At 48.6% G+C, this 26,357-nt stretch overlaps 1 protein-coding gene across 1 annotated transcript; it reads left to right on the top strand.

The window, feature by feature from the left end:
• The first annotated feature begins 692 nt into the window (after positions 1-692).
• On the top strand, positions 693-26,357 carry LOC119096961 (corticotropin-releasing factor receptor 1). The gene is made up of 4 exons (XM_037219963.1): positions 693-720; positions 2,366-2,451; positions 21,944-22,079; positions 25,241-26,357. Exons 1-4 carry the CDS (start codon positions 703-705, stop codon positions 25,511-25,513), a joined length of 513 nt encoding a protein of 170 aa, XP_037075858.1. The 5' UTR covers positions 693-702; the 3' UTR covers positions 25,514-26,357.

Consider the following 26,357-nt stretch of genomic DNA (forward strand, 5'->3'; position numbering starts at 1 on the left):
ATTGCCCATGTACAGCGAAGCGTTGTTTGGAGACGTTTTCAAATTTATAGCGATCACTTTGTAGCGTCATGCGTTTATGTACGCAATTTATGCGAGACGTCACGAACGCGTTGACAAGCCTTCGACGAGTGCGTTGAACAGACTCGGCCTCGGCGTGACCAGGGTCCTGTGGAAAGGTCACGGCAGCCGTTGTTCGTCCCACGATCAGAGTCCTCGCGGTGTTTGAGAGCCGTTCCTTCAATGGCCAGGTCTCTGAGACCATCAAGAAATCCCGGGTATGGCCGACTAAGACCCTTCTCAAATGCACTCTCAGTTTGGAATTGCTGCTTTAAACCATGCGTCTTGGACGAGGTTCAGTCAGTTCGTCCGGAGGCCGGCCATCGAGTGTTAAAAATGAATGGATATTTCTTATTTGGAGAGGTTTTTGGTAATTGGTTAGGCCATTTGACTCAACAGAGAGACCAGCATTGATGAACGTTGAGCTATGAACTGCAACGTTGACAGTAAGCTCCATGCACACGCCGCAGCCAGCCGTGTCGGGAGCGTCACGCCCGGCGTCACGTCCCGTGACGTGCTGCGTCTCCGGTAGGTCTGCCGGCGGCGTTTGCCACGGCCTGGGCGCTGGCGACGGAGCGCGCGCTGCCAGCCAACTGTTGGTTCGGCTACGCCGAGTTGGCCTGCATCTGGCTGCTCATCGCCCCCATGATCACGGCGCTGGGGGTGAGTCGCCGGCTGCGCATCGGAGTGAGACGCCATGACCGGGTCACTTCCGCCAGTGAAGCGGCGGCAGGGCGGTGTCGCAGTGGGGTGGGGCTTGAGTCTCCTCGTGTGGTGTGATGCTGGGACCCGGTCTCCGTGAGTGGTGTGATGCTGGGACCCGGTCTCCGTGAGTGGTGTGATAGCGGGGCAGTGGGACAGGTTATCTCCATGTGTGATGGGACCTGTGGCTGGGTCGTCTCCGTGTGTGGTGTGCGGTGCGATCAGGTCATCTCCATATGTGATGGGACCTGTGGCTGGGTCGTCTCCGTGTGTGGTGTGCGGTGTGGTCAGGTCATCTCCATATGTGATGGGACCTGTGGCTGGGTCGTCTCCGTGTGTGGTGTGCGGTGTGATCAGGTCATCTCCATATGTGATGGGACCTGTGGCTGGGTCGTCTCCGTGTGTGGTGTGCGGTGTGATCAGGTCATCTCCATATGTGATGGGACCTGTGGCTGGGTCGTCTCCGTGTGTGGTGTGCGGTGTGATCAGGTCATCTCCATGTGATGGGACCTGTGGCTGGGTTGTCTCCGTGTGTGGTGTACGGTGTGATCAGGTCATCTCCATACGCGACGGGATCAGTGGTGACGGGACCGGGTCACCTCCGCGTATAACCGCTAAGCGAGACCGGCTGAGGGACCCGGTGAGCTGGTGTCTCCGTGCGTGATGTGAGATGTGACCAGGGATGTATTCGCAGCGCACCAAGAATGTTGTATTCTACGTGACGTCACGTAGAATCTCTGCCGGACTGTGCGCAGCGAGACACGTTTTCAGTTTGCATTTTCGTAACTGTCGTGACAACACTGCGCGGGCAGACACAATATTTTCGTGTCAAGGTGTCCGGAGTGTTCCTAACATCGAAAGCTGCAAATTATGCCGCTTTTAACGCATAGCACACATTTCTATCACTTGCGGTCGGTCCTTGGTGCGCAAATTAACCTCTTTAGAATTGATGTGTTGCGCCATTTTTGTCTCACTCCGATCGAGTCGCGGGAAAAGATTCCGCGCGACCGGCAAATTCCACGGACATCACGTAGAATCTTTATCGTCCGGGTCGCAGCGAACACCAAACGACACGCAATATATGAGCTATGACGTCATAAGTGATGTCGGCATAGCATCCTCGTCGTCGCGGTCGCTACTAATTCATCTCTTTCTGTGATGCGATACTGATGGACCTCCGCATCCGTGTGTGATGCGTTGCTCCGGCTAGGCTACGGTGTGAACAGATCTGGGTCCGGGTATGCCCCTCTCTTCACGTGATAGGGGATGTCATGTGACCAGTTCCGGCGCTGATACGCGAGCCTCCGCGTTCCAGCTGCACTGGGCCGATGAGCCTCTTTCTCGGATAAATATTAATGCGTGGATCCGGTCGGCAGTGAAGGGTGGCAGAGCTGTCATTCCATCTTCATTAAATTTGTCGCCAGGGGAGTGGGGAAGAGGAGGCGGGAAACAACAGAGCGCTCTTGAGGAGCCGAGGGAAAGAAGAGGCTTTTTTATGGGGCGGCTGGCCTGCGGGGCTGAGAAGCCCGAGCCAGCTGGCGGCGACGCTGAACAGCAAACGCGCGCGCGCGCGCGAGGCGCGTCTGAAAGACTGTTCGTGTTTCAGATCAACATGCTGTTCCTCTTCAACGTGGTCCGGATCCTGGTCACGCGGATGAGGAACAACACTACTATGGAGATGGAGAAGATCAGGTAAGGGAGCGCTCGTAGCCAGCGTCACGTGCGGAGCGGAGCAGCTAATGAGCTGAGCAGCTGTCGGGCGGCCAGCTGTCTGGCGGGCCAGCTGTCGGCCACTGACCACTGCCCAAAGGCCGTCACGAATCCACGCGATCCGTTGGCACCCTGCGGATGCGTGTACGGATTGGATAGGACTTCAAGGAATATCTGGTGAGGGATAGGGAATCGGGAACTGATTTGGCAAAAGCCACAGGTGGAGCAAATCGACAGCAAAGACAAATCGACAAGTCGGCCGGAGAGGCGTCGACGTCACCCCTGACCTCCGAGACTTCAGGAAATTTTGTGCATGGTGTAACTGTGAGTGGGAAATCTGGTTCTGGAAGGTTAAGCTCAATGAGATCAATGCTTTATGACGATGGCTTCAGAACGAATGGTTCACGAGCTCTTAACTTTAGTCAATTTTATCAGGCTACGCCAATGGTATTTTCGGAACAGCGTATCCCCTTACAAGAACATTAAATGGCATAGAATGGTGCTCCGTCAACCCCGTAAAAATTCAGTTTATCATTACACGCACAGTATTTTAACTGCGCGACTGTTTGCCATAAAGCACATCACCAGAGGTACGAGGTTCATTTCCACACGGTGTCCATACGTTCTGCCAGGGTGGGAGGCAGGCGCCACTAAAAGCCTCAGCAGTTGATTGCGTCGTAAAACCCCATGACACAGAACGTAGGGAGGGAACTAGGTGATTATACTTTATTGCTTTTTATCAGGTCATTCCACATGTATTAGGCTATTTTCAGGCTTCTATAAACAGGTGCGTAGACAGTCACAACGCGACAAGCAAAACCACGACACAAGAAGACTTGTACAAGATATTAAAATGTCAGAAGCGTTGAATAATCTCGCGAGCACTGGTGTCGAAAGTGGAAAGGGGCAGGTCCACCCTGCCGCTACTGATGATACACTCGTACATATGCGCAATTCGGTAGACATATGCTCGCTTTCCATTATTGTTCTTGGAGCGAGAAAGTGACAAATGACCAGACTGATGCCGAGCTGATACTGATACTGGACTCGGTGTTTTCTTGGCTGCAGCGGAGCGGACAACGTGTGGTCTCTGACTCGCTGTTGGTCAGTTTTGTTTTGCAAAAGACGCAGATCGAAGAAGTTATGTAACCACTGGGTCCTAAGCCAGCCCAACCGTCGCAGAATATCCGACACATGGTCAAATTTAAGTCGTTTGGGGATCACTCAAGATGCGAAGTTAGACACACTCTGCAATTTGGCAACAGTCATGCTGTTTGCGCTGTCACAAACCTGAGCGTAAAAACGGACACGGGGGAACACAAGCACTCTCGTAATGCGCGGCGGAACATTAACACGCGCCCGGTTGGCCGGCTAGATACCCTTTGCTCGGGTGAAGGAGGGGGTCAGTTTGACACCCCCCCCCTTGAGATCTCGGGAACTAAGAAAGCTAGAGACACCAAATTTACAGGGTGCCTTGATCTGGACATAAACTCATTTAGGTCAAAGTTTGAGCTTCCTAGGTTATGACCGTTAGGTCAAATAAGGTCAAACAAGGTCAAATTCCAGGTTGGTCTCCAAGTGCCTCCAGGACCGAGGCAACTGTTTCTAATCAAAAGGTCAATAGCCCATCTGAGGTCAGTGACCCTGTTTGACCTTTTAAAGGTCATGGTGACCAAAATCACACAAGACTGCTCTGAGTTTTGCATTTAAATAAGCGACAAAGATTACGCTAGATTACGTTCGTAAAATAAAATGTCGACCCGGGTCATCTTTCTGTAAATGACCTTTTGCGACCTCTAAGAAGTCAATGGAAGATGTATAGTGCGGTTCCTGCGGTCAATAAATTCGAAATGAGCACCACAAACTATCCCATACAGCAAGCCCAAAAGTAATAAAACAGGTTGGTTTTGACCTTGGTCTGACCTTTATACCTGACCTTAGGTCAGCTTAATTTGCTCGTTCAATATTTGTGGTGCCTAAGAAAGCATCTCAGAGATGTATGGCTTCGTCAAACACTCCGTTATCGTAGGAGATTGGACGATTCCCTAGAAATTGCCTTCGCTGAAACCATGGCCTGGCTTTGACCTGACATAGGTCAGCGGCCTTACGAGGCACGTATAAATTTCTGGTGTCAAACGATCCGCTATTCAATTTTCTACAGCTATACAAAATTTGGCGCGGCTACGCCGCGCCGTTCGGAACCCATTTTGGAAAAACCTGCAGGGGGAGGTCAATTTGACCTCCCATCCGAGCGCGTGTTAACAGGTAGCACATGTGCGGCATCTAGAAAAGCGACAATGATATCAAAGCAACGACTAGCCACAGGGGTGACGAGCAGCTCTCAGGACAGTGCAGGGCTCATGATCACACCAATATTTTCCATCTGGGGATCGGAGAGACATAGCTGCAAACAGGGTGGCGTGTGAGTCATGGCAACTCGGCCACTGTTGCCAGCGTCGAGAGTGGCAGCCACTGTTGCCCCTCTTCACGCTGGCAACAGTGGCTGTGATGCTGTATGATTCAAAACACTCCAGTTGATGTTTCACTGATGAGTTTCAACATTAGTCTTTACTTTACCATTGCTTTGTCGGCTGCGTGGAGTTGATTTCATGCAGTTTTGGATCGGGCGCTGTTTTTCGAATTGATTGGAGGCATTAAAAAAACCCTCTGGTAGGTGCGCTTGCCAGCCTATCATTTGATGAGGCATCCACCTTATATTTAGCTCCTCCTGTTTTGTTTATCACGCATAATGTACTTCGTGCTCCGATCCATGTCGGTCGCCAGATGTGAAGGTTACTGTTCATTGTTCAACTATGTGCATGTGAGGTGTTGTTTGCTACGTTCTCGTTGAGCTGACAGCCTGACAAATTGTACATTTAGAAACTCAGGGCAGTTGTTGGTGCTGGTACCAATGGTGTACCCGTTCCGGTTCAAAAAGAGCTTTGCCTTTACCAATAATCGAATTTCGTCGTAAAAAATGAGCCGTGCCCTTACTGTTAATCGAGTTTCTCAAAGATTCTGTATCCAACCCGTACATTTCCCGTCCAGGTTGTGTACCCGCTAGTGTGCCACAGCGCGGAGAGACGGCTATTTCGCACTAGACATTCTGTCTGTGGTGTGGTCTTCGAAAATGGTCAAAGCTTGGCTGGAACCCATTGCATGCAACACCCTTGCATTTTCAATCCTCCTGGCAGATTTTACCAAATCTCGCATTCGTTGTGGTACTCATACGCGTACGACTTGAAATTATCTGGGTTAGTCATTTTGTTTTGAAACTGGGGCCTGGTGGCTGGCTTGACAAATATTCCAAGTCGCGTGAGCCGGATGGCGGCGTTGCGTCAACCGTTGGGCCGTTGGACCTGTGTCTGCGACAACCGTTGGGCCGTTGAACCTGTGTCAGCTTGCTTCGATGTGCAGCCCGCCTGCTTGCGCAGTCTGCTGTGGCGCTACGTAGAATAACGAATCTCGCTCCCCTTTGATGCCAGAGTGGGGTAATTCTAACAGACCATCCTCGGCAGATTGGGGACACCAACAGCTCGTAAGATAGAGGCGCCTAAGCCGCCCAGTTTCGAACGGCCTTGTGAAAAGCCCGGGCTTTGAATCAGCCACGTCGCGTTTGCAGTCCCCTGGTGCTTCGCCGGTCTTTGTTGGCATCTTGATGCCACGTTCCATTTCCAGCGCTTTGTCGGGCTCGAGAGGCGTACTGATGCCCTGGTTAAGTCACATGATTTCGCCTCCGCGCTGTCCTTCAGCGCAACGGACTACTGCGATGTTTTTTTCTTCCGCGTTTCCAGAATTTTACCACCAGTGGTTTAGCTGGTGATAACTCTGATGCTCTCCGTTCATTTCGGCTTCACATTGCTGTCGCTCCTCAGGGCCATGCTGACCATTTCTTTGGTTGCCCGTAACTACTTTGGGAGAAGGGCGCCACAAGGCTATGCTTGATTTGCTGTTTCGCTGTGGTGCCCTTTTGAATTGCGCTGATTCTCGACTTAAAGTTGGCTGCCCTTTACTCATTAATCACGTATATGAGCGGCATCACACTTCAAGCGACCCCGGCCAGCCAGGCGCATAGCCAGAATTTGTGACGAAATTGGGGCTATCAGAATTTACGACGGGACGATGGGTGGAGGGGCTACAGTTTTCTAAGGTAGCGAATTAGACACATCTACAGCATGCTTACGCGCTGCCAACAGCTTGCATTCCCCATAACTCCCAACAGGTACAGTTATCAAGTTATCAATGACCCATTCATTTTGGGTTTCCTGGCGCCGAAATCATTGTCTCAGCTACGTACCACGCATAGCCACTCGCGGTTTGCAGTGCACTCGTGACTGAATTACTGTCGCTGGTTTGAAGTATCACTGCTTTGTATAGTGACACTGGTAGCCACTGATATGTAAGACTTAAATTATTTTCCTGATCGCAAAATGACAGATTATATTCAGTAGTGTTGTGATGGAAAAATGTATCGATTCTGACGGAGGTGGGAGGTGGGGAGAGGAGATATGACATGGAGAAGCGCACTGATTATGGCTCCAACTCGCGCACCATTAGCCACTCCAGTTCGTGCCTGAGCGGGGACAGTTCGCGTGCGCAGCCGCCAGCTCTCGCGATGGCCGCACACACGCATACAACGGCTTTGCCGAGCATATCTAGTGTACCGGTAGTGAAGGGTAGCGAGTAAGCTGCGCGCTTAGGAAACCCGAGGCACAGAGTACGAATCCCCGCGGTGTCCGTCTTTTTGGCCTGGGTGAGAGGCACGCAACATCATGTAACCTAAGAAGCTGAATGCGTCGTTAAGTTCCGATGACAACGACCAGGTCCATACGCTCATTAGATCCGGTGTGCCAATATTGAAGTTGGCGACACTTGCCATTCAGCAGCGGCGACGAGCGCAAGAAAATCGCTCGTGCGCGCACCCCGTGCACGAACCACCCAGAGCAGCTCGTGCACGTACCACCAAGAGCATATGTTGCACGAGTAGGTGGGTGCTCAGAAAGCAGTTGCGGACATCAGGCAGTGAACCAATCTCTGCTGTTTCCAGTCCAGGCCAGCTAGTGCATAAGGGGGCAAGTCTGCGCGTGCAACCGCTGATGCTGACCTTAAACGAAGTCAGTAAAACACACACAGCGATGCGATTGAAGTTGGCCACGGGCCCGTTGTGCCAGCATTTTATGCGTGGAGCACCACGCTGTCATCAACAATGGACTGCAACGCTGGCACATTCAGCGCGGGCGCCTCAGCGGCCAGCAGCAGAGAACGCCGGCTACGATAGGTTGTCGCGCAAACCTGTTTGTGATGGCAAGAGTCGATCAGCGCACAACCGGGACACGGCACGGGACAGAAATGGTGCGGATATGAGACGCGTCGATGATAGGGGTCCGAAACGGACGCCTATAATCGGATCGGATCGGATCGGATCGGATCGGACCGGACCGGATCGGAACGGATTGTCTCACGCGGCGATCGTGCCGCCGAATCCTTAAATTTAAACGCCGTCACGCCACTGCCGTCAGGCCACTGCCGTCACGCCACCGCCGTAACACCACCGCCGTTACGCCGCCGCCGGTCAGCTTCCCGCATGAAAAATATGGACATCGTAGTGCCATGCACTGCCAGCGTGGAGATGCTTCAGTCCAGAAGAATACACGCTTGCACCTTGACTGTTCGTCATGTTCACCGCGAGCGGCGTGACCTGCATGCGGCGACGCATGGCCTGAACCCTCGTCATCACCCGCCCTGCCGACCTGCGGGGAACGGGATGTGGCGCGTGGCGCGCAGCACCGACCGCGCCCGGACCAGCACACAGTCTGTGCGCCGAACGCACCGGACGGTGAAGGTTTGATGACGATCAGTCTCGGCCGTTTGGGCGTGGCGAGCCTGAAGGCCTGTAAACACAGTCAGATAGACAACCCTCTAGATCGGAGCTTTTCCGAATCACGCTGAATACGTGCAAAGCACGCCTTCAGGTATTTGCACTTCTTCGAAGCTGTTTGTAGTCGTTTCTTTAACGGGAGTGTCTCACCTATGGGCGTGTTAAAAAAATACTCCGGTGAAACCCGAAGACTAGTTGCGTCCAATAATAATACTGGGAAGTGTCACCGCACTCGCGACCACCGCCGTCATGGCAACCGCCTTGTGTACCTCCACTGGTGCGAATACAAGAACGTTTGTGATTGGCCCAGCGGGCAAGGGCCAGTTGCTGAGAAGTTGGTTGATTAAAGTTTGAACAAGTGCTTCGCATGGGTCATGTTGAAACTTGTGCTGCTCCTATTCCCAAGGCTCAAGTGCACCTCGAAAAGAGCTACTGTGGTGAACGCCATATGCAAAATTTTTTCCAAGGTGCTAGATTCTTTTTGTTAATAGAATTATATGGGCATTTGGTGGCATCTTGCGGTTAAAAAAAAAATCCCAGCTTTGCTGAGGCGTTGGCGAACAGGACGAACTATGACACAGGGATCTTGGTTTTGGTGGCAAATTTCAGGTGACCGTGGATGGGACGGTTGACAGGTTGCGCATGTACGTGTGCCAGGTCACAACTAAACGCATTGATTGTCTTTGCAAATGACTGAGTAGTTGTCTACGCACCTATTTTTCACACTGCTGTTAATGTACAATAAGATCAGGCAGCTTTCACGCAGAGCATGCGCCCTAGAGCCCAAATCACCATCACCATCACGAGTAGATGGCTTCTAGCGCCTTTATCTTGTGAAGTCTTGTCAATCCTCATTGGCTTATGTGTATCAAACTCATGATGCTCCCCTGGTGCAAATTAATCACTTGTGTTGGGCCTTAACTATTTTTTTCAAAAAGTCTGTCTAAGCCCCAGTCCGCCAAAAAAAAATTCATCCAAACTACCAAAATCTTCCAAGCGTTATCGCGCTGGATCTCATGTTTGAGTATGTCGAACTCAGCTCAGGTAAAAATGAACTTAACTTTCAATTGATTATGCTTGTGTAAGAAAGGTTTTTGAAGTGTGCCCCCCCCCCCTCCCAGACGTTTGTGACACCTCCCAGACACTGATGAGCTGAATCCCATGGTTGAATGTGTGGAACTCAGATCAGGTCAAAGTGCTCTTAATTTTCATTTTTTTGGTTCAGTCTTTTGAAGCATGGCTGTGTGAAATGGCTTTTACAGCAAATAGTGCCTAAGAATATAGGTTGGGTTTGAAATTGATGGTGACTGTGCAAGTATGCACCAAACACTGAATGTATTTATTTATTTATTTGGGGCTTCAGGACCTCCTCCCATTCCCTTCCATGAGGAGTGACACCAGACGTCAACATCTAACCCACGGTTCTTTTGAAAGGGAGGAGGGCCGGTCGCTTATGACTGCTAGTGAGTCAACAGGCTTTCTGTGTCTTGAAATGGTGGTCCGAATAATCACAGGTCAATTTCTACCTCGATCGGATTATTTCGCCGACTTACCCTGAACTGTCAATTACTCTCCTCGCTGGGGACAGGATGCTAAATCGCGGTACGGCCAACACGGAGATAAGGATCAAAATCTAAACCCCAAACAGGTATTCACGACACTGAAATGCGAATGCCGCTTCAAAGTACCAGCGCATCAAAGCCACTGCCTGCCTGTTGTCAGTCGCATTGCAACGATGGAAACATGCCTTTGCGGTCAGACGAACCCCCATATCTAGATCTTGCTCAGTATTTTATTCCGTCTAGTTTAGGACACAGAGCGCCGGATGGTAAACACAACAAACCGACCGACCGGCCGGGCCATCGGAAATACACTGCTTTGTCGCCGATCTGTCATCATGTCGGGCGACCAACTAAAAATTATGTGACATTTGTGTCACCGGGCTGGGATGGAACCTAAAAAAAATACCATGGCGCCATCGGGTACAGTAAAGAGTCTTTGAAGAGAAGTCTGCTTGTGTTGTGTTACGAAATGCATGTCCATGGAGACCTAATATCTATGTATGGAGTTCTCATGTTAGGTTGTCCAGTTTGCGCTGTATTGTTTCGTCGTGTACGGTCGGTCAAAATGTACGGTCAACAGCATTTGTGACACCAAGCTTTGCTTAAGAACTAAATTTTTGTCGCCGACCTTATCCTCCCACTCGGCAGGTTTCATCACCTCTGTATGCGTTTTGTGTGATCCTTGCATGCATCTATGCGTGTCCCGCTCCGTATATGTTCGTATGCATGTTTATCCCTGGTGTCATGGATCGAAATCTATGTGAGAGATGCAGAACGCGCAATATGGTAAATGAAAGACGATATAGGGGGAGGCAGGGAGTTTGTAAACAATGATATGTTATGGTAGCGACTATTTCATTGCAATGCACAAGGCCAAAATATTTAATGACCACAAACAGGCACTCAGACCTTTTCCGTTCGTTTTTTTTTTTGTCGTCGAGTCGCTCATTGGCTCGCAGCGCCTCTGCATAACCAAATCATGGTGTTCAAATATCGCATTGATGAGGAGTGTGTTGTTCTGTTCCTTCCACCCTGTTTTAGCGCTTGATGCCGAGCTCTATCCACTATGCTAATACGATATTGATGTGCCACGAGCTAGGTGGCAGCCCTGCACCGTCAGCGGAGTCCCTGATCAAGTGGTAGGGTGCCTAGCGGGAACTATTAGTGGTGGTGATGCTGGCGGCTGAGGCTGGTCCTTTAAACTCTCTAAAGTGTTAATATTTGCCATCCAGGGGTTAAAAAATGTTAATGTAGGATACAACATTTAAGCATGAAACATACCATCACACTTAGACCCGTTATCACTTAGTTGGCAGCATTTTCGCAGTAGTGCTGGTTTATCCCTGTCAGCTAGAACTTTCAGGTTTATCTTAAAATATTTCGTCAGAAAAAATATTTAGCGTCTTGGAAATAAATATATGTAAACGCCATAGGGAAAGGAAGAAATCAAAGCCACAATTTAATGCTTCGTTACATTCGCATGATAATAGCTTCATGTTTGCACATCTTTTTCTAAATAGAGTATTTCAAGGTTTTGTACCATATATTATGCAAGCATTTTGACACATTAGTGTCTAGCAAACATTATAATTATACACACGTGGGAAAAAGCAAGGCAAATGAGGTGCTTAACTTTCAGAGTGATGAGCAGGGAGTCAAATGAGATGTCTCCCGTAGGGTCGGCTGCTTCAAATCGAACTTCTGAGCTATTCTAAAGGATTTCGAGAAAACGAGAAAATGGGTACTACTGATCAAATCGCACGCGTCTGATGTAACAATAAGAGGAAAGTTTCCTCATATTATAATATGTATATATATATATATATATATATATATATATATATATATATATATATATATGTATATATCTATATATCTATATATCTATATATAATAAAACAATCAGAGAAAAGATTGTCCTCATATGAACCAGCTTGTCAGTATGTCCCTGCTCCTTACCTTACCATCAAAGTGGGTCTCAGTGCGGACCATGTATGCTGAACCAGGCGGGTATAGCCTCAGATGCGGTCTCATGGTGCCGGGCTGCGACGGCCGCCAATACTGGAGACTTTCCAATTAAGCCCCGTGGTGGGACGGCGCGACGGCGGGTCACGCTCCTGCGGACTGCTCGTTCACTCGTAAAAAGCTTTCCTGGTAAAAAAAAACAAACCGAAACCCTTTTCCGTGTCGCCGCTCTGTTGACTCCAGTTCCTTGCTGTCTGATACCGCGGACTTAGACAAACACGCCATCGTCGCACGGGTGACGAACGCCAGGCAGAAGATCGGACGGTAGGCTCGCAAGCAGAAAAAGCATCGCATAGGTAATGTTTCGACCATGGCTGTTACGAAGTAATAGAAATGCCTCCCGTTTTGGGAGTAGTGCAACCACCCTTTTAAACCGTGTATCTGTCTTTTAGGCCGTATCCGGTGTCATCATGACACAAAAGCAGTTTCAGTTGATATATATATATATATATATATATATATATATATATATATATAGCTGTCATGTATATATAGATATAGATATATATATATATATATATATATATACATGAAAGGTTTTGTAGCACGCAAGAGCACACAAAGATTGCATCAGTTTCTTGCGCGGTTGTTCGATTGCTCAAATTGAATCCTGCGTGGTTTAGGGCGAGTTAAAGTCAGTTCTCCTACAGTCACTTACATTCGTTTGAACCTGCTTATGCCGCAAGGAAATACATTCCCCGTTCTTGAAGCAATGTTAGACGGTCGGACGGAAAATATTCAGACATGGCGAAATACGAGGCATACTCCTCGAGGCATCATCAACGATGCACAATCAGTGAATGGAAGTGTTCCACTTTTGTTCGGGACTTTGAACCGAAATAGCCTTATTGAAGATCTTTTTATGCAGCTCATGGCCATTCCCTTTTAAGACTTAAAACGCCCTGGTTCCTGAGCTTAAAGGTCGCCAAGATGTGGAAAGGCAATTGTGGGAGGGCATTTCAATGCCACTTTAGCATTTATTGCATCACAATGACATCATGCAGATCCTGCCAATCCATACGCCATGCGGCAATCAAAGCGAATAAAAATATAATGGTCCTGTCCTTCATATATGGCGGTCATGAGCACGATTGTCAAATATGACGGCTGTCAATTGACTTTTAATCTAGGATGTGCTACGCACGATGACGTATTCAAACAATGACTTATCGAGGAGCATATTTACTAAGCAGAGAAGCTGTGTTGTCTAGAACAGCCTGTTTTACTTAAAAGCATACCATTAGTTATAAGTGAACTTGTTTCATGACACCAGATACCTGCTTCAATACCCTCAGATGTGAAACAGTTCATTCAACAGACAGTGCATCCGAACATCAGGTCAAATTACAAAACACGTACAAACAATCGCTCAGCACTTTTCCAGCCAGTTTGACACCATCGCAAATTCAAGACACGACATCACCCTGCTATTATTAGTGACTGAGCAGGTTCAAAGTGAAGCATGACCTAAACTGTTTGTGTAAGTCAGTCATGTTCTCTCCGATAAAGATTTTTTTTGAGGAGTGCTTTGAACATGAGTATACCATCATTGTTCGAGGTGTTTGTTTGGACATGATTTAAGTGTCAGTGTACTTTCTGTCAGGTCGGAACGAATAGTTTTTTGATAGTGGGCTTTGCTCTGGCGCTCCTTCTGTAGCATTATTGTGATGTGTTGTGAAAGAGGTATCATAGTCATTCCAATATAGGTCATGTTGCGGAGCTGGCCGGCCCCGTGCTGGAATTTAACGTAATGCAACATAATGGTGCGCTTCAGTTGCGTTTGGTCTGCTTCCAGGCTGTCTTTCATGACAAGGCTTTAAGCTTTCCCGCCCTTGGTACACGTGACAAGTCTTATTTCAGCATCTTCGTCAGTCGGTGTGTCCTTTGTTCTGATGATGTTTTGTAAAGCATTGTCGTCCCCTAATATGGCAGGGATATTTAATGCCGATTAAATATTTGATATGTTGGCATCTTGTCGGTTTTTTAGGGTTTGTCGATTCAAAGTAATCCTTGCGTCTTGGCTGATTGCGCTGTTCGAAACGCTGTTATTAATGAAGAATTACCTGCACCGCTAAAGTTTGTGGTGTGGTGCGCGCCGGAGTGCAACAGTGCGTGCGTGCTGCAGCTGGAGCAATATTTTAGAGCGCGTCGTGCGAACGAACGGGTGACGGCCGTGTGATAACGCTCTGAGCATTCGCCAGCCGCGTTGATGCATTTGCCAGTATCAAATGGTTTACGGTGCACCTTTGTCACCACAGGCCCGATATTTGCATCCATATCAATGTCAAAAAATGGAAATGGTTGGCGACATTCAGGTCAATTGTAAATCGTAATAACGATTGCCGCCGCATAGCAGCCTACAGTTAAAAAAGGCGGAACCTCCGTCTGATGTCAGCATGTATGCCATCGGCATATCTGCACTGTATGTGCGATTCAAGGTTCAGGTTTTTGGGGACGTGGTTCGCCTGCCAGCACATGTTCATACTGACAAACAAGAATCCGAGTGGTGGCCTCATTGCGACATCATCTATTTGAAGGTAGAGTTTTCCGTGAAGGCAACGGAAGGGTGCCTCCGTGACACAGCATCGGGGCATTTCAAGGATGGGTCATAGCGGTTTCAGTGGTGGCAAGGTTGGATAGAGACGCAACATCCCCCAAATTATCAGCCTACAGTTCCGACCGTTCCGCCCTGCTAGCGTTCCAGCCAGCAGATGCCCGCTGTGCTACAATGCTGACGCACCATTTACACGTAAATACAAATCCGTATTATTGCAATATGCATTTGGGCCTCTCACCGTTATTCTAGACCTATACGTTAAGTGTGGTTACAATGGCATGTCAGTGTCATCTAATATGTAACATCGCTTGGCTACCACCAGCGATGTTGCTTAGAGAGCAGCAATCAAAGCACCAGGACAGGGGCATTTCTGATGCACTAAAGTAGGTTTTAAGCGCTGAGATAACCGTGTTGCGCTACAAATAAGAAGGAAAGGTGGAATGGGCTGAAGTTGTCTACCATCGATTTGTCTATCAATTTGTGGCATTTGTCTATCACCAAAATGTACCAAACATTTCAGCCTTCTACCTGATTATAATACAAACATTATTCGACACCGTCACAATCGCCACAATTTCGTGGAAGGATCAGCGTTAGTCTCTTGTATGGTGCTCGCTGCTTTTAAGTGGGCACATCATGCGACAACACCAAATGAAGCTTGAAAGAGGAAAGAGGCATGGTAGCTTTAAAGTCACGCACATGTTTCTGTGAACACTTCGTTTACCACCCTACAACGATCTCCGCCCTGTTGGTGTAATACTGCGCGAAACAAGGATAACTATGATATTTTCCTCACCAAGATATGCCCGTTCATTGACACTATTGAGGCATTGACTTTTGGGGTTATCGACAACTGACCTCATAAGGGGTACCCGTGTGTTAACCATCGTGCTGAGAGCGAGATAAAATAGTTGTACGTATAGAAATAGGTTGCAGTCTAAAACGTAGGTCACTCAAATGCAGTCTACTTTTGAATGAATGGAAACCCCAACAAAAAACATGATCTTGATACATCTATCACGACGCGTGACGATGCACCTGGCAGGGGTGAGTGCCGGACCAGCATATGCGCAAGACCCACCGTGAAATACTCCTTCACCCTGACCTGACTGGATACGCACTGATTCTAAAGTCATATCCAAACAAACTTTTACACCTTCTTAAGCCATTCCCATCATAAAAAGAATGCGTGACGTAGTTTAAGGGAGGATTTAGTTCGAACGGTCGATCAAGCGCGCAAGAAACCACTTGTACACTTGTTTGTATGTACACTTGCCCTTACTTATAACAAACCTGCATTTAGGAAAGCATGCTGCCTAAATACATATATATATATATATATATATATATATATATATATATATATATATATATATATATATATATATGTGTGTGTGTGTGTGTGTGTGTGTGCGCGTGTGTCGCGCGCGCGCGTGTGTAGCCCCTGTCCCTACGAATTCGGGAGCTGCATAGGGAAACGTGATGCGACGTTTTGCAGACATCTGAGTGTACGTACATTCGGCTGCCATAGTGGGATTATGGTTGATAAGATATATAGTTTAATCCCCTGACGCATATTCGGGATGTTTTCTTCCGAAGCACGTTTTGCACACCTAGTCTTCACATGCCAGTGTAATCAAAATATCATATTTCCACCGTGGTTTGGAAAAAACATCCAATGACACGGCCTAATCAACGAAAGTATTTTAAAGCCTCAGAAATGCGAGGAACTTTTCCAAGTTTCATCTGGGTCACAAACGGCTTAAAATGAATATAAACACGGCGGCATGCTCATTGTTCCGCGGATTGCGAGCGTGCTTCCGTCTGCGAATGCCGCAGTATATGCGGATACGACGATGTTTTTCTGTCGGCCCGCCGGGGTCAGCTGTTTTGCAAGCTGGTCGGTCTGTACTTGGCCAGAGCCGTAGGACACGGCCGCAATTGATGGCCAACGGACGCACAACACGTCAGGCCTCGTTCGCCAGCCAGGCTTAAATCGATCACCGCGCTAGTGAGTTTGGATATTGGGGTGTCGCAGGTTTGAAGCAACGCATATTTTAAACTGCGTTTTTTTATTAGTTTGTGTCATTTTTGATCTGATGATGTTGATAAGTAAGCCTCAAAACGTGTAAATCACTGCGAGTGATTTAATTTTGCGCCGTGTGGCCCGCTTTGTGTGTCGCTACACTTTTGTCAATGTTTGCCATTTGACGCTGGCATTGCTGAACCACAAGGAAGAGAAAAGTCATCGAGGTACGGATTGGCTTCTGAAAAGGCATCTGTTTCACTTAGCAAACAAAACAAAACAAAGTTTCTGCAGCCGGTGTGAAGCATTTCAGAACGTAGTTTATTCCACCGCATCTCCCTTAAAACGTCCAACGAGTTTCGGTCTTTTCGCAGAACTCGTCATTTCGAATGTAGATTGATTGAGTCGAAGAATCGATTCGGTCCGCCGAGAGCGCGCTAGCTGAATCTCGTGGACAAAGAGGTTTTTGTGTCATGGTTGTGTAAGTCGTGAAGGAAGCACTCCACCGGCTTAAGCCTGAATAAGCGGAGGCCTCTCATTGGCTACGTGTTTGCAATTTCATCATCACGTTAAAAGCAATCGAAAAGTGATGAAAAGAGCGATGTTATTTATATCTGCACGGTGAGCATGACCGTTCAGTCTGCATGTTGTGGTATAAGCTGATGCTGACTGGACTGCCTGTCGTGCGTGACATGTACCTGCCGCGCGTGACGCATACCTGTCGTGCGCGACACATGTCATCCTACGGGACACGTGTCATCGTGCGTGACACGCGACTCCAGGCGCACATTCCAACATTTTCAGCCAGATGCAGGCACCGACCATGTGACCTGTATCCAGCAACGATTTGGTGCTGGTAACCAAGTGGGCGCTAGTAAACATTCGTTAGCACGCAAGCACCCATTATTGGACAGTTTCAGAAACCATCTGTTCAACCCACGTTATGTTTCGAAAGCTGCAAGCCAAATGTTACAGCGCTTATTGGCCACAGTTCCTTTTGATCTAACCGCACTGAAATGATAGGAGATCAGAAGCAGTAAACGCGCGTGCATAAATATTGCAAAAGCTTTATAGAGCATCAGTGCACATAAAGCGGAGCCATGGGAGAGATGCCGAACGGTGTGGCGAAGAGGTGGTGACGTCTTGGAGGTGATAACGAGCGAAAGTGGCAGCGGGTAGAAATGTGCGGACGCAGGACGGTTATGGGCATGGAAGTCTTACTGTAAAGTCTTTGTCTGGTGCACCGATTTGTCATATGATAGTAGAGATTGTCCCACATTTGAATATATTGAAGGAAGCATCACATAAGATGAAATAAGCTTACTTATATCTATTGGTACACTTCAAAGTGGAAAAATTGCTGTAGACAACACAGCTTCTCTAGTAGATGTGCTCCTCAATGTGTCGTTGTTGGATTTGGTCATCGTGCCTTGCACAACATTAATTGAGAGCCAATTGACGGCTGTTATGTCTGGAGATTGTGGTCACGAACGCCAGATGTTAACGACTGGAAGTTATATCATAAATGGCCCCGAACGCCGCATAGCGGATGAGATGGCATTGTTACAATTACGTTGTTATGACGTCATGGATTGCTGGGTGAACTTGAAAAAGTCTGCACGAAATAGTCTGTACATCCTCGCAGGTGTGTAGCACAGTAACAAGAGTGGTGTAGGTCTTAAGAAAGGCAGGATGTGAGTTACACCAAATGATCTTCAAGATGGCTTCATCAGTTCAAAATCCCCACACAAATGCAGAACCCTTCCTTTAAGCAATGTTTACCACCTGGCCCAGTTTCTGTTTCAAAGGTAGCTATTCCAGGTACCACATTTATCTTGCCGTCTGTTCATGTTTGCATGAAGTGATGGGATACTCTGTTCTGCAAGCCCATTATCCCCGAAGGAGCATTGCCATAGGAAATCGATGGCCAGGACGCTGCTTAGGTGCTTTTCCACCACAGGAGGCACGGTCCCAGCGGTGTTCTTAAGCAATAGCCGGGGAGACGAGCAGTTTCAGAACTTTCGGTCGGAACCTTACACGTTTAGCGACAGCTCCCAGCATAATCCAATCTTTCTGCTGTTGCACCGCACCGTTTCCGCTCTCAACGAAATCCAAATCCTTTGAAGGAGAAAGATGTGGAGCTGTCCTTCATTGTAGTCTGCGGTCAGGAGCATCCACGCCTTTTCTGTAGCTAAAACCCACTCCAAAGGTATGGCCCTAGCATTGAGCTCAAAATGTACATCTGTCGTAGTTAATACCACTTCACTGACAGTATTTGGAAAGGATTATTGTTATTTATGCGTACCATGCGCTATTGAAATGCATGCTTTCATTATGCTCGCATGCTTTCACCAAGCATGCTGTTTTCTCTCTCTCTCTCTCTTCGCAACACGACTCACCCAGCACTTGGTAAAGTTCATAAATGCAAATGAGTTTATTCGCAATATCTACGATACCAACGGGGAGGCCCTTTCGGAAGCCGCTAGTGTCAATCGGTGAAACGGTTCTTTGCGATAACTACGTCTTTCTGAGACTGATTGCTTTTGCACCTGCGGACGGTATATTTGGCATTAACGTAGATGCGTCCATGCATGTCAATTTTTCCCATAAGCATTTCATATACCGAAAAGACAGCCAATGAGATCGGCTAGCCCATCCACAGCACACCGAATCATACTGTCCCATCACCATTACCGATCTCTCTCAGGCTAAAACTCTTTTTCTCTCTCTTCTAGGTGTACACAATGCACCAGTTCGCTTCAAACGTTACATAGAAATAGAGCATATGCTTTTTTCCGGAAATTTCCTCGAATGGTTCGACTGGCTGGTATGGGGGTCTTCTGATCAGAAAACTCCCTGTGTAGATGGTTTGAAGTACATCTGTGAAAGTAAGTCACGCGTGCCCGAGCACGACATCCAACTTGTGCCGTTGAGAGCCACGGGATTATTTTGCTTCCGTCATTTTGGGCGCACAGGATGGCGTTAGCGCCATACAATGCTATGGCATTGTAGGTATTGTCCCGCCCTGGGCCAGGACAATACCTACCGTTAGCTGCCACCTGACTTTTGTCTGTCAGTCGGGCGAGAAGACTGGCTGGCTCTTAAACGTTTACCCAACGCTGCTGAATGGCGAGCATCTTTTCCCTTTCCACGCGCATGCTTCCCTTTGTCCCGAAAGCGGTCGCAATAACGGTGGTAGTAATGGTAAAAACAAAGTTGTTTGTCTAATGGGAGCGATGATGAAAGTGAGCAGGAATAGCTATCTGGGGATTCTGTTGGATGAAGAATTACGCATCGGCTGTTACTACGCATTCATGATGTACATTGGCGATGTTCTCTGCTATTCACGCCCACACCCGCATCGTACCATCAGAAAATGTATTTTGCACCTAGCGTTAGCCGAGATGGTCTTGCAATGCCAGTTCTAGCACTTCGCACTCAAACTAAACGTGCATTATCTTGTATTGTATCAGGTTCGCTTGCTATAAGTTCCAAATACCCACTGAAATATCGTGGTTCTGTGATCCTAAGTGACCTGTCTTACTACAACATGACCTGACGTGGTTCGGTTGGACAGAGGTTAGGTAGAGGCAGAAGGTGCGCTTGCGATGAATTCCAAACACCCACTGAAAGATCGTGGCTCTGTGATCCTAAGTGATCTGTCTTACTATCATCGCTCCACGTTAAATGCAACGCCATCGTCTGATGCAACCCATCTTCTCCTTGACTTGTGCGCGGCTCCCCCCCCCCCCTCCCCCCCCTCCGGATGCTGCTGCAGGAGCTGGCCGACCCGTCTCCCGCTGTCAGCGCAGCTGGCGCACCCATGCATGAAGGCGATATTCGTAGGCAGGTTCAGCCACGCGCCAATCTGTCCAGTTTCTTTTGACATCAAGCACCATTTAGAGCACATCCTCCACACCAAGAAAATCGTCCCACCCGACCAATTTGTTCCATGATTCTGTTTCCAACCTACACGGCCCTGGAACGACCCAGGTCATACTGACGCAATGAGCGACTCGGACTCAACTGGTCATCCTTCCTTACAACACCGACATATCAGTGCCGGACGGGGCAGCGGCAATCGCTGGCCGAACAGCTCCTGTGATGGTGGCAAATGGCCGCCGGCGATCTAACGCTTAGGCTATTTTACGACTTTCGTGTGGATACGGATCCAGCCGGAAACGATTGGATCCAACCGTTTCACGTATCGTCTCCTTGTTTCACGTCTGCTGTTGTTTCGCTTGATACTTGCAACGTTAGCAATAGCAATAGCAACACCGCACGCGAGACTCGGAAGTAGAGGAAAAACCGTTGATATCGGACATGCTACGAACCATTCCATTTGCATTTATGAACTTACCATGGGATGGATGTGTCGTTTGGAAAAAAGAGCATTCCAATGCGCAAGTGGATTGTCGGCGCTGTCTTACTTTACTTGTACATTAGTGCATTACGACTGCGTTCACACACTGACGTTGACCGGGTGCTATGATTTGGCTCTCGGAAGTATCGGACAGCTGTGGCCTGTAGCGGCTGCGACTGCGGCTCACCCGGCATGAGACGTCTGGAATGAAACGTACGAACAGATGTCCGCTGAAATGAAACGTACGAACAGAAACGTACGGAAATGAAACGTACTAACAGAAACGTACGGAAATGAAACGTGCGAACAGATGTCCGCTACTAAAGATTTTGCGAATGCTTCGAGGATAAGGTGATTTAAAAAGGAAGCGTGTCAACATTCATTCTGACACCACACACAAACGTGTCATGTCCAACCAACAAAACAATAGTGCATAAGAAGTAGCATGATCGTTTCTCGAAAAAAAACAGCGATCAAACACGCGAGAGGCATAAATCAGTTAGTTCGCTAGTTCAACGTTTGTCCGTGGCACTGCGACACAAAGTCATCCAACCGAAGATGAAAGAACTTTCAGATGCTCAATGCTTTGAATTTATGAATCTATCCGATTTTGTGGGATCTCACGCGTTTCTTTTCCTGTTACCTGCCAGTGCATTGTGTGTTTTGTAACTTCTGTGTTATTGCATACCTTGCATTTTGCATTATCTTGATGTCGTTCACGTCCATTGCTATGTTTCTGTGCTTGCACTGAGCACAGCAATTTGGAGCTTAGCTACCTTTTGCTCATCATAACCTGTCACCTGTTACACATTTGAGTTCCAAACAAATCGAATTGTGTTCACACCCGTGGCAATTATGTTCCTCTCGGCGCATTGCTAGGCTAGCAACATTGCCTTTTGTACAGTAGGCACGCGTTGCTGCAGAGGCTGCTCAATGACTTTCTGCTACACCACACGAAGATACCCTACCCTACCCTACACTACACTGCTGCTGCATGCTAGTACGTTATCAATACTCTCTGCCGGTCCGAGGTGGTGAACAGTAACCTAGCGAACCCTTCCAGGAAAGCCATCAAAGCGACGGCGATTCTGTTTCCACTTCTGGGCATCACCAACCTCTTCTTCTTCATCCGGCCTTCGGAAAAGGACTCGCGCTACCAGGTGTACCTCATCACCAACTCGGTGCTCCACTCCCTGCAGGTTAGTCCAGTAGTTTTGAGGTGCTTTCCAGCTGCGAAGTGTCCAAATGCTGCAGTCGTGATGGGCGGGAATGATGCTACCAGCAGAAGCTCGCTTTCTCGCCAATAAGCGCCGACTGATGCCCACTCGCAGCTCCGGCCTGCAGTGGTGCTGGTGAGCCCATCACATTTGTCACCGTGGACTGGGACCGATGTCTGCAGCTCGTGCCTCGTCATTAGGCGAGGGATTTATCATGCAGACCGCTTGAATGGGGGAGCGTAAATCACAGCACTTCGCTGTCCAATCTCGTGTCATCCGCAGCCATAAATCTGGCGTGATCTTGTCAAGTCGCCACGCCACGCCCTGCCGCGGCACGGGGCGTATTTTAACTCCTGGCAATTTCCGGGAATTACGCCTCGGCCCCGCCCGGCCTCGATAGCAACCGCAGCTTAACACTCGTGAGAACACCCCATCTGTGTGTAGACACCTCTTAAGTACCCGATTGTAATTCCGTTTCAAAAGGGAGACTCACAAGAGGCGAACTCGGGTCGTAGTGTTCAGATCCAGGCTTGCGTTGCTGACTTGAATGACCAACAAAACCTTGGGGAATTTGTCATCTCGCTGGCTTTACGGTGGCCATGTGGATTGCTTTCAATCAACAATATAGCTGGCAGTCTGTTAGATCTGGATGTAGCGCATCGATCAAACCCCTAAACCTTTAACAGCTTTGGTCACTCTGTGTGGAAACAACGAGGACAAAATAGTGTGCGGCTAATAGGACGTGGTGTCATGGCCTGTGAGTTATGGACCGAACTTTGAGGGGCTGCAGCGCATAAATAGTCGCACAGCCTTTAGCAAATCGAAAAACGGCAGCTGCAAATCATGCTTGACACCAGTGAAGCTGACAGCGTGTCACATGCCACGCACTACATTACTTACGTCAAACAAGCCCAAAGGTTGATTTTTGGCCTATCTCATATCCGCTTATGGCCACGTGAACTCACGGAAGGGGGGGGGGGGGGGTTACGCGGGGATGGGGAGGGCGCTGTTTCAGCTGATTAGTTACCATGACAGTTATTCTCGAGCTCAATTTTTGTGTTGTTATGTGGCGCCCCTTGCGGTCAAGGCTAATTTTCCCTGGTTTGGAGAGGCGAACGCTAGGCTTTTTCTGGCGTTGGGGGGGGGGGGGGGGGTCGCCCCTCCCCCATCCCCGGCCACCGTATTCGTGTTATTGTTCGATATTTAGCATTTCCAAGAGCACCCTACACATTGATATATTTATGTGCACATTGCACACTGCATTGTTTCTTGCAATCAAAGGACATTTTCCTTGGAGGATGGTAACAGTGAGACCAGTTTTGGGAACGTGTTGGCAATTGTGATGGCGTATTCTATTGGCCTTTCAAAAAAATTCTCGAGATAGATTTTGTGGACGATATGAGCGTCTTTTCGAGAACTACAAATGTAAAAGAACGGACAAATTTTGTCATGTTTTGTTCTTTTGAACTCGCAGCAGCGCTATGATCTTAGGTGTTTTTATGTTGTAAATTAGGTGCCGCTTAACGCGCTGCCGGGCTTGGAGGCGCCAGTGCCCTCTCAAAAGGCTAAAGTTCAAGTAGAAATTCGCGTGGTTATTGTAGCTTAGTTGCACTGTACCGAGACCTCCCGACAAAATGAGCGATATCCGATGATATTAACAGATCAAAGTTCTTATGCTGAGTTATCAACTTTTATTATACCAAAGGGTCTGTATAATTGCGGGTATACTGAATGTCGATTAATCAGTGTAAGCACTCCCAACTCACAACACCGAAACATTGGGAGCTGGAAGCCTTTCTTGCAGATATCAAGATGTCAGATGAATCGGTAGAATGAGCATCTATTTATGGAATGCGACAATATTCTTATCGTCACGCCCGATCTCTTAGATTAAGCTGTCTTGCCATGAACGATGGATGCATTACACCTTAGTCACGAACACGCATAGCGCAGGTTCAAGTTTGCTACAACACGCAGCCAGCCGTTTTATGGTAATAGTCGGCAGTAACCGAGCGTTTCGTGCTCTGCGTGTTGGGGCCTTTCAATTTCACGCTCCCCTCGTGACTCCATCCTTTGTTCCACAAACACATATAGAGTTCCGCGCCTTTAGTCCGTCCCTGGTCCCGTCCCCACCTCTGGAGCCGCCCTTCGATCCATCCCCGCACCACCGAAGACACGGATGCCGCTGAGTGTCAGGTAATAGTGTTCTCAGAAGTCAGGCTGATTTTAGCGCTGAGTCGGTCTCAAAGGAGAGGCGTTCAGGTCCTAGCATTCAACGAGGTCTAGTCATTAACTATGACGCCTGCGACTCTCATGAACATTTTGGCGCATGTACTTTCACGATGCTTGTGAAGTTGCCCTAAACACGCGTAGTCACGGACTTGCAAAATAAGCCTGCAACAGCTAAAGCAACAATTGCGGTATGACGTTGTGCTTACGTGTCACTCGCGTGTTACTTTCTTTTAGAAGTCGCACATTGAGTAGAATCTTAACATCGAAAGGCCATGCCTTTGTGCACGAGTTCTTTGCCGTCATGCATGGGCTGTTGAGTTTCAATGCATCCTAACTCTAATGGCCACTCCGGCCTCCTGTCTTTTCCGTCAACCAGCGTCCGTGGCGCGAAGTTCGCTCTGGCAGACTGCTCTTTGCCGCGTTATGCCAGCGGCAGCTGAATGCCGGTCTCTGCTGTAAACAAAGCGAACAAGGCGGAGAAACTTTGACCAATTAGGCCGAATTAGGTGTTATTACGAGTGCATCACAACTTTTCCTCAACAACTTCAGGTTGAGCGCGCCAATGATGTACTTGACCGCAGCTCACAGGGAATGGATTGAGACGGAAGACGGTAATAAATGAATCTAGACAACTCAAATGACTGCGGCCACATCAAACAGAGTGACTGTAATAATGATGCAATTAGGTTTCAGCATGTTTACCTGGGATTAATGTAAAACTGCGAAAATGACTACAAACCCCTATTGCGATGTTGCTTTTAAGCACAAGAAAACTCTCAACGACGTGAGTGGGTGGAAGAAGACGTACTAATAAGCGAGATCCCTCTAATCCTCATGAAAGCTCTTTGATTCGCTTCAGATTCCTAAACGTACGTTTCATCGTTGGGTTAACTGTTTGCGCTGTCTTTCAGGGAATATTCGTCTCGATCCTGTATTGTTTCCTGAATTCGGAGGTGCGCATAGCCATCAAGAAGAAGTACTACCGGGTAATGGCGATGCGGAGCAGCAACCGGTGGTCTCCCAAGAACTCGTGTCGCACGTCAACCATGTTCGTGTCACAGGCCGACCGGCTGTGTTGCCGACAGCAGAAGTGGACCACCAGCTGCAGGGAGACGAGCCCGGCAGCTGCCAACGCTGCCAGCAGCTGGCCGGGCTGCCAGCCGCAAGGCGAGACCGAGATCTGAGACCGCCACCCTCCGGTTGAACCGAGATCTGAGACCGCCGCCCATTGGGTTGAACTGAGATCTGAGCTCTCCGCCGTCTTTGTTGGGCTCAGATTTGACATCGCCGCTCACTGCGATGCAGCGAGGCCTGTGGCCGCCGCTCGCTGTAGTGAACTGAGGTCTGAGATTGCTGCTGCTTCTGATGGCTCAATATCAGAGACCACCGCTCTGCGACGAACGAATGCCGGGTGACGCGTCTGCCTCGATGGAAAAAGGCAGAATCACCAATACGTCATTTTCTCTGTGATGTGGCGGAGGCACGGACGGTGGATATCCCGGGTTGCACACCGTGAGGTGGAATGGTCTTGAATGACAGTGAAGCGACGGCTCGATCTTCGGGGGAGAAATAGAGCCTGAATACTCTGGGGAATCGCTATGTTTCTCCCTCTAACTCGGGGCTTAACTCACCCCTAGATGGGCAACGTGATCCCATTGCTTCGCTTCCCGTCCCCATTAACCTGACTGACGAATTGTGCGCTGAGAGAAGATCATGAGCCCTGAATGTTCTCCGTGTCGTGCTGCGCTGAACGTTATCAGTTATCACAGTTGTCACAGTATGCACAGTGCGCCTCGCCAGACGCGGTGTCGGTACGCAGCGCGCCTCGCGTGCGCCTGTGAGCGACAGGAACGGTCACGTGTGGTTACCCGCCGGGGAAATGTGGACGCTGATGACGATAACGCAGGCGGCTCAAGCCAGGAACCCTGCGGTGGTGCCCGTTAATCGAATATGCTTCATGGCAGCGGCCGCCTCGCGTCCCCCGTTGACGTTTGGTGTTGTCTTTGTTGGATATGATGTGCAGACCTG

The sequence above is a fragment of the Pollicipes pollicipes genome, unplaced genomic scaffold (assembly GCF_011947565.3).
Source record: "Pollicipes pollicipes isolate AB1234 unplaced genomic scaffold, Ppol_2.1 Scaffold_4295;HRSCAF=5057_pilon_pilon_pilon, whole genome shotgun sequence".
Classification (NCBI taxonomy): Eukaryota; Metazoa; Arthropoda; class Thecostraca; order Pollicipedomorpha; family Pollicipedidae; genus Pollicipes; species Pollicipes pollicipes.